The 13,684-nt window shown below is 29.7% G+C and overlaps 1 protein-coding gene across 2 annotated transcripts in view; it reads left to right on the forward strand.

Moving 5' to 3' along the window:
• LOC142330816 (uncharacterized) overlaps positions 1 to 13,684 on the forward strand; it is a 37,318-nt gene that overhangs the window by 8,915 nt on the left and 14,719 nt on the right. The window contains exons 3-4 of one of the 2 annotated variants that reach the window (XM_075376247.1): positions 6,373 to 6,580; positions 10,253 to 10,639. In XM_075376247.1, coding sequence (XP_075232362.1) covers positions 6,373 to 6,580; positions 10,253 to 10,639 — 595 coding nt within the window. The remainder of the gene's footprint in view (positions 1 to 6,372; positions 6,581 to 10,252; positions 10,640 to 13,684) is intronic. The other variant, XM_075376248.1, reaches the window with a different exon arrangement.

Consider the following 13,684-nt stretch of genomic DNA (forward strand, 5'->3'; position numbering starts at 1 on the left):
GAAAATTAAAAAATTTGTCAGTTTGAATAAATGATAATAGTGGCCAACATTTTGTATTTTTTTGGATTAACATTATCAAATATCAGTTGTAGAACTGAGATGAAAAGTTTGATTCTTATGGATGAAATCAACCAGCTATTATAATTTCATAAGTGCATGTACTTACTTGTGTACTAGAATGTCTAGTCATATCTTGTGGAGGATGTCCGACTAGAACATGAATTCATTTGAGTAGATATCTCCAAAACAATCTCTTTCATGCCTTATTCATTTTATAAATGTGATACCAAAGGAATACTTTTCTTTACTGTTCCTTTTCCCACAGCATTTTCTTTTTTTCATGCTTTTACTGCTTCTATAATATTACTAGGCTGTCCCCATTACTGCCTGCATCTCAGCATCATTCATGACACATGTAAACAGCCTCATCTCATACTTTCATATGTTTTACAATAAAAAAGTTATGTTATTGTGTTGTTTTACCTTTTATATTGTCATTTTTATTTTTTGTTATAATGTTTATTTTCACTAACTTGTATTTTTTATTTATTTTTTATTATTACTAAAGTTTAACATTTTAAAATTATTTTGGCCATCATTTCATGTTAGGGTAGAAAAGGAAGTCAAGTCTTTTCTCTTTTGAATACTAATTAGAGTTTTATAAAATGTTTGAAATGTTTATAGAAAAAATTAATAAAAATATATAATAGCTTTTTTTTTTATACAGAGAGTTGAAAATTGTGTTTATTACACTAAAAATAAGTTCTTAATATATCAAATGTTTCAAGCAATGTTAGGAAAGAATTAATATCTGAATTAATAAAAATGTTTATTAGTATCATGGGTGCTAAAAAATCAGCATTCTCAAATACTAATGAAAAAGTTGAGCAAAGTGGTGAAATAATATTCCTTTAGAATCTTTTATAACTTGTTCTCCAAATTTCCAGTTTAATGGAAACCTTTCTGCTTGATATGCGAGGGCTCTTTACAAATGTCCAATGATATAAAATTTTTTGCTTAACAATTAAGTAATGGAGAATTAGGAAGTCTTACAAAGAATTCTTTTGGGTGGCTACAGTTCCTTATTATTATTATTTTTATTTTTATTTATATGGGCATCCTTTTCTACTGTCATTAGCTCTCATCACATTCTTTAAAATATGGTTTAAATCACCACCATGTTTGTCATTATGTAAGAGTGTAAAGAGCCCTTACATTTTATTTAAAAACACAAAAAAATACACAAAACATTTAATTATCATATACTATGATAGTAATAACACTTGCAGAGTGTAAAGGGCCCTGATAATAAAATTAAAAAAAATAAACACATTAAAAATTGTAATGAAAAAAGAAAGTCTTGACAATACCATCATTATTAAAAAAACAACCATGTTCATAGAAAGAACTACTTCATAAAGACAAACGTTTTAATCAACAACTTCTACTAAGTTACAGACTTGTTAATAGTCTGTTGGTGTGCAGATACGCAACTGTCTTTTCTTCTTTTCCATTTTCCAAATCAGCAGCAATATTATTTGTTAGATTGTACCTCTTTCTGAGGTCCTCATATATAGTACATGCTTCCAGTAGATGCTTGAGTGTAAGCTGTTTATTACAAACATCACACATTGGTCTTTCTTTGCCAGTTAACAAATATGAATTCATTATTCATGTGTGACCACTGGTCACTGCTACTTTTCTTGGTGAGTCAGTTTCATGACGCTCTTCCATTTGTATGGAGAAGTTTTAATTGCATTTAATTTTGTATTTAACCTTCTCCATTCATTACTCCATGTATTTCTTACAATGGCAGTTAGACAGTTTTTAACATCTGCCACTTGAACAGTAATTGTATCCATATTATTGTATATCTTTTTTGCGATACCAGCATGCCCTGGAGTCCATACAAATAGACTTCACAGTACTCATCGATTTAAAATGTACAGAATGAACAGGATGTTTGCAATAAGGACATCCTTAATGTTCTTGTTCTGAATAGCAGTAAGTGTGCTTAAGGAGTCGGAACATATGAGCACTCTTTCTTTACAGAAATTTTGTGAATAGCGAAGAGCTTGCTGTATGGCAATAAGTTCTGTCGTATAAACAGTTGCCATGTATGGCAGTTTCAAAAAATGAGCTTTTCCATTTACATGTACGAAGCATCCAATACCGTGTTCAGTTTAAGAACCATCAGTATAAGTTTTAATGTATTCTTCATAACTACTGATGGTTGATAAAAATTCCTGTTGGATGAATACTGCTGATTTCTCTTTTATTTTTCCGTGAGAGAGATCTAATCTTGTGTTTACCATTGGTAAAAGCCATGGCAGTATTTCTCTTATGGAAATTGTTAATGTGTCTGGTAAAGCAATTTCATGTTTTCTTGTTAATTCAAGATACTATATTCTGGTTGGTCTGGAATAGGAAGCATGACATCCATATAATGCAGCCAAAGGATGATCGTTAAGTGTTTAACTAAAGAATCTCTCTTCTATAATGTAGTGGCATTATCCTGGTCAGTAACTTACCCACTACAGTAACCTAGCCACTGAGATTGTTCAGAAAGCTTCTGTGGCATGTCTGATTCTGCTGTTATGTATTACGTCTAACCTTTGTAGATGTGGTTTTCTAGGGGATGAATATACGGTAAACCTGTAGTTGAGCTTCAATTTAACCAATGATTTATACAGCCTCTGTAATATTTCTTTATCTGAGCCCCAGTTGGTGATGATGATAAACATTTAATAATGTCTAGGGCTTTCTTGCATCTAACACTCAAGTCCTGTATATGTAATCGCCAGGTTAGTGATTTATCAAATAGTAGACTTAAAAATCATACATTATCCTTGTATTGCATTGGATGATCATTGATGGTTAAAACACGCCATTTGTTTTTCAACGCTTCCTGGGAAATTCTCTTCATCTTAGTGTTCATCAAGGTGTCTTCAAGTATCCTTGATCTCTCAGCGGTCCTACACTTTTTGTGCAATTCTGAGGGCTTTTGATAGGGCTCCCGCATACCTTGGTTGTCGTTTCATTCTTGTAACTTGTCTTATGAGCCTATCGCTCTGAGTTTTCAATAGGAATTGCACTAGAGCAATGATTTCATTTCTATATGCCGTAATCCTTTGCCTCCTTCTTTCCACGAGATGTACAGTCTATCCAAGCCTGCTCATGGATGCATCATTCCATGCATCGTGAGTAATTTCCTCATCTTATGATCTAATTCGGCTGCCTCCACTTCTGTCTATCCCACAATGCTGAAGCTGTATTCAGGCACTGGTACAGCCAAGTTTCTGATCACCATGATTTTGTTCTTCAAGGTCAGCCTGCTTCCTCGGATGGATCTTACTTTCCTAACGTATTCTTTGGTCAGCTTTTCTTTGACCTCTGTATCCTTACATTACCATCTGAGCAGCTGCATATACGAGATCATTGATCTCTGTTATTTCCAGCGTCTCCGTATTTCTCGCTTTGTCCTGTATTATGAGGTTCACTCTACTGGGTATCTGTTGGATGTGATTGTTCTTTTTTGTCTTGATGGGTCTTTGATGCATTTGCATGTTCTTCACCTCATCCTCAACAGTTCATTATCCCATGGAATGTTTGCTTCTTACTAATTTCTAATTCATTTTCCGTGATATTTGCAGCTATTTCATTTGCTCCTAGGTCCTGATCCTTTTGACCCCGTACTTTCAATCTCAACACGATCTCTCTTCATTTTGTGCTTCTATTGCTCTTCTTACTTCCATTTGAATTGTCTTCTGTATGCCTTGCTTATCTTTTCACTTTCTTCAATTTGTCGCCTTTGGTTACCCAGTTTTTAACTATTTACATTGGGCCTAAACTCTGGGTTGCATCCTCTCCATAAATTGCATACTTCTTTTTCAGTGCCCCTCGATTGCATCCAACAATAATAAAAGCACCACATCATTTCTTTCATTTCCGCTTCTGACCTAGGCCTCATGGTCTGGGCGCTGTCTGGTGTCATGTATTCTCATCCTCTCTTGCCTTCCTTTGAGTACTCAAGTTGTTTTCTTGCATTGTTATTTTGTATGGGGATGCCGGTTGGTCATGACTCCCTGCGGTGAGCAAAACATCACTTCGGTTCCAAAGGGCCATCACCCAAGTAACCCTACCACCCCATAATTATCATTTCTTTGCTTCTCTGCTTGTTTCAGTGGGTAATGCTAGGTAAGTTCTAGCCAGCTTGTGGGTCTTTACACCCCTCTTGTCATGACAGTCGCTTCTAACAAGGCAAACAGATGTTGACCAGAATGCTGCCCAGTAAGGGAAAAGACGTGTTTGGATTTGGGTGCCTGTGATTGGTCCATGGGTGGTATTTTATTTCCCATATACCTGACATGTATGGTAAGCATTCCCATATCTGTCACCTGGGGATGCGCCTGATGAGGAACGGATAATCCCACACAGCTTATTATTATTATTATAGTTAGTATATGTTTTTTAATGTATAATTAAAATAATATTTTTAATTTTGTGTAATTACTAAGTAATTTTGTGTTACTTTTGTGTAATTACTTTTTGTCAACTTTGTTTTTATAATTATGAATCTTAAGGTAATGATTCATAATCAGGAAAAAATGACTAATTACTGCTATTAAAACCATTACATTTAACAAAATGTGTGTGTGTGTATGCGTGCACGCACGTGCTCGTGTGTGGGCATTTTAATTTTTTTTTTTTAGTTCTAAATACTATTATAATTCTTAAGTAATTATTGCATTGATAATAATGTCATGTACAGAACTCATTCTTGCTATTTAAACTGATAACTGACTATATATTTACATATAAATGCCAGGATATAGCATTTTATAAGGAAAGAGGAAGTGGCAGGTGATAAATCATTGGGGTAAACTAATTCTTCTTATGGGACATGAAATTTCACTTTCAGTAATACATTACACTTTAAGAAGTAATTCACTTAAAAACATTTGTATAACTTCACTAAGGGAAAAACAGTTGAAACATTAATAAAAAAATATATATATATGTTCTAGATTTGAGTTGTTTTATGGATTTTATTTTTATTTATATAAAATTGTTGTTAAAATAAATAAGAACTAAGACAAATTATAAAATACATATCTTTTCAGAAAATGTATAGATAAACAATGATCTTCCACTTTATTTTCTATGAAATTCAATTCAATTCTATGCACTTTTGATTTTATATTTATTAAAAATAAGTGATGAACAAATTGAACCGTAATGATAACACAAATTAAAGTTTATCCAAAGCTTGACCCATGATAAATGGTAGTATATATAAAAATGATGTGTTAAGTAATATTACTTAGTCGTTATAAACAATTATATTATTTTTGTATACATTAAATTTATTTATAATAATATGATTTTAAGCATCTAAATAGTGGTAACTTTTTTGTTTCTGTCTTTCTGTTATTTCCTGATAAGGTAAACAAAAAACATCACTATACTGACCAATTTTAGGATTCTGGCTGAACAATTTGGATATGTCCAAACACTAAAATGGTTGGAGCTTTACCTATATGAATGAAACCTGAGTTAGGTTCAGATCTCTGAGTGACTTTATTTTCTAAAGGAAAAATGAATGTGGCAGCACTTAATAATATTATATGAAATTATTAAACAAAATGTGTTCATAACAAAAAATAAACAAAAATTTACAGTAGTTATAATAAAATAGAAAACTTGTCTATTAATGGTTCATGTTGGCTGGACCTCTAGGACATCACCCAGAGAGATGAGTTACAAACAAAACAGTTATTAAAAGAATAAAAACTTTATAATACCACAATTATGAGGCAAAAAACTAAAGAAAAAAATTAAATAAATCTTTCTCTGAAGGTAGACTTTTCACTTTCTAGAATGTGACAGGTCCAGCTGATACTAGTCCATTAAAATAATAACACAAATTTTTGTAGGTAAAACAGAAAATTTCCACTGGTAAGACTCATGAAGCATTAATATGAGCTCAGTACTTGATTAACAAGACAAATATTATCTGCTGTTGAAAAAATATGTATATACACACACAAATGCACGAACAACCCTTACATGCCCTATATACAGCACATAAAATTGTAAAAACAAATTTCCAAATGCAGCATGCTGCCATGAATACAGAATTTTATCATTAATATATTCCTCTCATTCTCTTTTATTTTAAAACTTAATTTCAAATTTGTATTTTGATAAAATGTATACATATTTAACTTTATATTCTCTACGAAAAATAAAACCTGGAATTTCTTTATTCAGATTTTGAAAATATAACCACATTAAATTGTATTTGGATTTTTATTCAAAGTTGTTAGTTCAAAAATTATGTTTTATTTGGTAAAACTTTTTATTTTTCAGGAAGATGGTATAACTGGGCGGAAGTACACATTTGCACAAATACGCAAGTATTGTAGAACATTTGCAGCATCATTATTAAAGTCTGGTTTAAAACCTGGCCAAACTGTGTCAGTTATTTTGCCAAATATACCAGAATATCCAATTGTAATATTTGGTGCAATTGAAGCTGGTCTCATTGTTTCTACTGTTAACCCAGCTTACACTGCTGGTAAATGATACTTTATTATTGTTTATAATTATTGATTATTTTCTAGTTCAATTCTGATCAGGCAATTAAAAACTGACCCTGCCTCCTTACTGAGAACAATGAATTTATTAATTTTATTATGTTAAGAAAAATTTTGTCACAAATTTTGCTCACAATATTAATTAATTCATTACGTATCTACCTACAAAAAAGTGATTTTCATAATCTCTTTAGCGTTGTCATTGATATTGCAAGCATATTCATAACACAAGCAATTAAACTGTTTAAAATAAAAATTATTCTTCCAAAAACTAAACATTATATTAGACTTTTTTTTTTATCCAACAGCTACATTAAACTAATAAACTATAAATAGTATAAAATCTTAGACCATTTGGGAAAAATAAACTTGAGAACATAGAAAAGAAAATACTAGAACTCAAAAAAGCAAATGATGGGAAAGAATGAAAAATCTATAATTTTACTAGATGGTAGACAAACTATCAGATAAGATTAGGAAATGAAAAAACTTGACCTCTATGATTACTTGATGAGAATATATAAAACAGAATAAGGTATTTTTGACTAAAGAAACAGCAGAATGATAACCAAGTAAGTCAAATAGGCCAAAGAAGATCTAAAAGAAACGAAGGTAGAAACACTCAAAATTACAAATAGAGACATGTTCAGCCAAAAACTCAAAACATGTGAAGGATTCCAAAAGAAAATAACAAGAATAGGAATGAACCCATATAAAAATATTTAGGTAAATAATAAAAAAACATTTGTTGTTTCAATCACTAACTGTCATTTTTTGGTAAACAGCTCCTAAAAAAAGAAAACAGTTTGATAAATTACACTACAATCAAGTACAATTATTGTATATATTATCAATCAGTGTTTATTTTTTTATTTGTAAACACTAATTTTTAACCAACTTCTTTACTAAAGAAGATAGTTTTTATATGAGCACAATTATCTACCTTTCTTAGCTTCTTCATAGCTAAATCAATCATATGTTGATGCGTTTAAGATATATTCCATTTTCAAAACTCACTGTACTAGCACTTCTTCTCCTTTGTAGGGCTTTGTATAGTGTTATATAGCTTCTATTTTATCTATTTCCTGAGGTAGATAAAATTAAAATAAATAGATGGAGTAAAACTAGATAACAAAGAACATGAAGAAAGACTACTCAGATAATGTATATGGTTTGAATGGGGCAAGGCGTGTGACCTAACACTATATAAAGCCCTACAAAGAAGAAGATGTGCCAGTACAGTAAATTTTGCACTGATCTCTATATAATTGGATAGAGGATTCCATGTATTGGAGTTTGTAAAATCTGAAACATGGTTTTATCCCTATCCCTATAAAACCACGTTTTAAACCGATGCAGTAGAAGTGTTCTGATTTTGTATTTTGAATAAAGCGACCTATTTTTATTACATTAAAAAACAATTAATTGTGATTACTTGTAAATTGAATTAAACTTTCTGAAACTATGCTTAAACTTGAAGGTTATTTTTTGAAATTGGTTCAAAATATGTTGCTAGAAATTGGTTTGAAAAACTGAACATCTTTTATTATATTTTAATTGTTCAAACTGGATTAGAAAATTGTTCATATATTTTCTTTTAATTCTGTTTAAATATCAGCTATTTAATTGCTTAAAAAAAATTCTGAAATTTTTTACAACTGTCTAATTTTCTGCTTGTGTTGCGAAATGAGACCGTTCTTTTGGTTATCTGACTTGAGTAAAGTAAACATTCCTACCATCACAATTATAGTTGCACAAGTGTACAATGGTTTTATTTAATTTCCAGTCACTCATTCTGGGGCCATGGAGTATGCTTCAATGTTGAATACTTAATTGTATTTTACGCCATAAGGATCCTCTAGCCAGTTTTACAGACATTAGTGGAATTTTGAAAATGGAATACATCCGAAATCCATCAACATATGATTTAGTTATTATGAAGCTAAGAAATGTAGATAATTGTACTTAATAAAAAAATTATGACTAATTTAGCAGAAAATATAAATATTTTAATAATAATTTTAAAGAAGATAATATTCTATTTCAGCTATAAAGGATATTTTTATTTAACATTAAAACAATTATCATTTAGTTTCTTCTGCTCTATCTGCTCTTCATTTTGTACTGTAATCTGTAATAAAATTAAGTGATGAAAGTTTTTTCTATTACTAAACTTAAATGAGAACTTCATTTTTTCTCATTAACTGGAATAACAGAGTTATTTGTACTTCTGGTTTAGTAAGCTCAGAAGCATGTGAAATTATTCTGCTAATAAATTCTACACCTTTAATTACCTAGATGGTGGATGGTAATATCTCAACCTCTTATCCGGAACATCCTCAGGTCCAAATCCCAGTCAGGCATGGCATTATTCATTAGCTGCAAATGTTCCTTTCCATATTCCTGTACTCCAAACATACAATGATGAATTTAATCATTTACAAAAAAAAATTAACCATCCAGTAAGTGCGTAAATGAAGTATTTTGACATTTAATATATCATCTTTTAGTCTTTTGGAGCACTCCTCTCTTAGTTTTGATGGAGACTACCCATCTTTTATAATATGTTTACTACTACTATTTAAAATTTACTTTATAATACTATTATTTTCTAATAAATTAACAATAAATCAAAAAATCAGATCACGTTTTCAAGTAAAAAAAGTGGACTGTCAGACCATTATTTGGTGCCAATAAATATGAATCATGCAAATTGATATTAAGTAAATTAAAAATAACTTGTTCACATGTTAATATTTATGAATCCCTAACCCTTGCTAAAAACATTAAGCCTTATTCTTAAAAAAATAATATCTACCTGCACCTTTTCAGACAACAGAACTGTCTTTATTTAACTCAACAAAAGTTTTCAGTTTACAAGAAAGGGCCTGATGCTTTTATTATGATCAGTAAGAGTGATGGTTAAAGATATTTCAACAATTTTCTTTTACAGAAACATAATTATTCTATCAAGGATCTTTTAAATAATACTAATTCATAAGTTTTATGGTTCTTATCTTTCTTTTATTTTGAACTAATTTAGGTTAGTTACAGTATTATACTTTTAATTTCTGGGAAATTCCTGACAAAATCAAAACTTCATTGAAAAATACTGAAGGTGTAATAAAAGATGTAATAGATTTTTTTTTATAGAAAAACATTCCATTTAATTATCATTCTTCAACTATTAAATCGAACAAATATGTTAAAGTAAATATTTCTAGTACATTTTATTATAAAGCATTAGTAAAAATTTAACAGATTATTAATGCCATTCATAAAATCGAATAAATTCAAAAACATTATAATATGTAAAAATTTGTTCATTATTGTAACATAATTTGCTTATATTCTCTAGAAACTACGTTTAATCCTTGTAGTTAATTGGCATTAGTGGTTTAATCACTTATCCAATCTTAATCTAATTATTATTTAGCTATTTAATTTGGTTAATTATGTTATTTACTTCCCTTTGATGTTGTGTGGACTGACAAAAAATTCTATCACCTTCTACGATGGAAACAAAACTCACTTTTATTATCTAAAAAATTGTGTTTCTCATTTAAATTTACTTACAAGCTTTTATGTTCTGCAAAAATATACATTTCACTGGTATTTAATTATGTGTATACATGAAAATTTACTTTTTTTAGATGAATTATGTCATCAATTTTTTGATTCTGGATCAGTATGTGCAATAACATATGCACACAAGTTAGATGTCATTAATGATGCAGTTAGAAAAGTTGAAGAAAAATCTAAAAAATCAGTTTCATTTAAAATTATATCCATACAAGATTATGATGGAATATCAAGAGAATATCCATCAGGAGTCTGGTCAATTAAAGAAATGATGGAGAGTAATATTGACACTTCAAATAATATACAAAATAATATGAAACCAGAAGATATCGCCATTTTACCATATTCATCTGGTACTACTGGGTTACCAAAAGGAGTCTGTCTAACTCATTACAATCTTGTTAGTAATGTATGTCAAATTGGTTCAAAAGATACTTTAATGAATTTACCACCAGACGGTAAGTTATTAGATTTTTAGTTTTGAAAACTAAATATGATATTTAATTCATTCTTTCAATTAACAATTCTGTTTTTTTGTGATTCCCATTATAAATGATAAAAAAAGGGTTTATTATTTAAGCATCACATTACACTAGATGTGGAGTTACACCTACAGATAGTGTGTCTTTTGTGTGTAACCTGCAATAAAGAGATCCTGAGTGTCTTGAAAAATTAAATCATATACTGTGTGTTCATAAAAAAATGATGTATTTTTGAATTCCTATAACTTTGAAAAGAAATATTATGAAACATGAATCGACCAACAAATTAATGAAATGCATTGTATTATTCATAATATCTGACGAAGAAGCATTGGATGTGAGCACAAGCTTGCACAGATAAGGGTGGATATACTTTATGGCCAACACCAGGTTTAGTAGATGAGACGGTGTCTATACAAAGGTTAAGTGTATTTTGACTGGCACAAAGAACAATGTTGCATGTTCAGTGAAGAAATAATTCTATCCAAGACAATATTAGTCATTGGAACTACTAGTTGAACGAAACAGAAGAATACTACTTGATTTGAAATGTGTAGATGACTTCATCATCTGTTAGTGATGAAAGCATTGAAAAATCTTGAGAAAGTTATTTTTATTATTGCATAAATTATGCATAAATGCATTCATGAACAGGCTGACAAAAACATCGTTCATATGCTGTTAAAAAAATTACCTGTACCTCATGTTATTCCATTTATTACACAAGTTACATCCAGGTGGACACACATAAGCAGGAAAGAATTTACTTTCAATATTTTCAAATGAGATTGATGAAAATGAAATTGTTTTAGTCTGATTGATTTTTAGTAAATCCACTTTTTATGTTTTGTAAGAATTTTCATCAACACAGTATCAAGAACAGGGTTTCAAAAATCCACATAATTTATTGAACTAAACAGATTTCCCAAAAATAAACATTCGGTTTGCTTTGTGTAAGATGGGGTATAAGATCATTTGTTTGTGGAGCCTACTGCAAGATCTTCCAGTTACTTGAACATGCTTGAACTTTGATTACATTTGTTGCATTCAAATTCAAACTGTTTGAATTTCCCATACAGAAGGATGGGGGACTCCTCTTCATTAAATAAATTATGTTTATATTATCCTCAATGACACATTTCCCCAACAATGGATCAGAAGACATGAATGAAATCAATGTCTTCCATAGTCCCATGATCTTACTTCTGTAGATGTTTTTGCTTCTGGGGGGTTTGAGAAGTAAAATATGTATATCATGCCAATCAATGATATTGCCATACCAAAGAGTGATTCAGGTAGGTAATTATAACAGTCATTCCTGATGTTCTTAATAAAGTATGGCAGAAATTGGATTACCTCATTGATAGTCACAGGGCAATACACACAGTTTGGATTGAACCTCATTCCTTCGGTAAAATATTAAAAATTTCTTTCATCTGGTGCTTCATATTTCCATTCAAAGCTACCATATACCATAATTCAAAAGTGACCTCAACTTTACAGCAACATAATTTATAAAATGAAGTCACAATTCACTTAAAACAGTATGATTTTCTCTGTAATATTGTAAAATTTAATATCACATAGATTTGGCATACATGGAACTGGTTTTACATTCTTAGACAAAAGAAAAGTTATATTCAAAACATAAAGTTCTAAATTTAATTATTGCCAACCTACAATGGCAACATTTTCCATAAATTTGAAAGTTATGAAGTTCAACCAGGTCAGATTATTCATATACTAAACATTTTCCACATAATATTTCTGTGTAAAATCTATGTAGTGATTAATCATAAAAAATTTCTTAATAAATACAGATGTATTTGATGTACTTAAATGTATGTATTTTTATGTATTTATGGTCAATTGTACTCAATGATCACCTCAGCTTTGTTAGGCGTTTTGTATTATTGGATAGGAAATATAAGTTTTTAGACAGTTTCATAGTCCTGCTTCTTTAAACCACACATTTGCCAAAGGTACAGAAGTCTAAGATTCTCACATCCTTAGTAGTGATTTAAACATAACCCACAAATACCCAAGGAACACCCAAATAATTTGGAGATTTTCCAACCCTTTCAGATAAGAATATTTTTATCAACAATGAAAGCAGCTTATTATTCATAAGTGGCTTTTCATTTGTCAAGTTAAATACACTACAAAATTTTTTTTTTTTAAAACTGAAGAATTCTTCATGTTCTGGATCATTTTATGATAAACACCAAAATACTACAGCTTGCTGTAGTATCTAACTGAAGTACTAACTGTTCAGACAAATCTTTGCTAAAGGGTAGAAGTACAAAATAGAATAGTTAAATATTATTTAACTATAGGCACACAGATCAAATAGTATATCAATGAATTATTCTTTTTTATTTATTTTACTCTGTACTAAAATTTAATTGTTTTAATAACTTTCCAAATTATAAAGATTAACAGTCAACCTCCACTATCATATTTCTTATGTATTTTTTAAAATATTTTTTGAGATGAAGAATTTAATAAAAATTGATATAATTTTTACTTTACCAGTATTGTAATATTTAATATTGGTAATTAATTGTAAAGAGGAAATATTGCAATCAGTAAAAAGTGAATACATAAATTTTTTTATGTATTTTACCAAAGTCCAGATAAAAAAAGCACTCCAGAAATCTAAAATCTTTGTTTCAACATTTTATTCGTTATGTGTATATTTATTTTTCTCTATTTGGATATGTATCTTGAAATACTTTAAATTACAACAATGACAACTGGGTACTTCTATATTAGAGAAATTGATTCTATAAAGTCTTTTAAAAAGTTGGACAGAAGAGCTATTTAAAAATCTCCTATATCCAAAATGATTTCAACACCTCTTTTCTCACTATCTCTGAGAATAAATTGTTTATTGAAATACAGTCAAATTGTCTACATATATCCATTGTCATTTATTTTGTTTGAGTTGAGAAATAAAGGAAATTATATATTTTTCCAATCTTCAAACTTTTTGTTTTTTCCAATCTTCAAAGTACCTCT

Source organism: Lycorma delicatula, chromosome 10, assembly GCF_047948215.1.
Source record: "Lycorma delicatula isolate Av1 chromosome 10, ASM4794821v1, whole genome shotgun sequence".
Classification (NCBI taxonomy): Eukaryota; Metazoa; Arthropoda; class Insecta; order Hemiptera; family Fulgoridae; genus Lycorma; species Lycorma delicatula.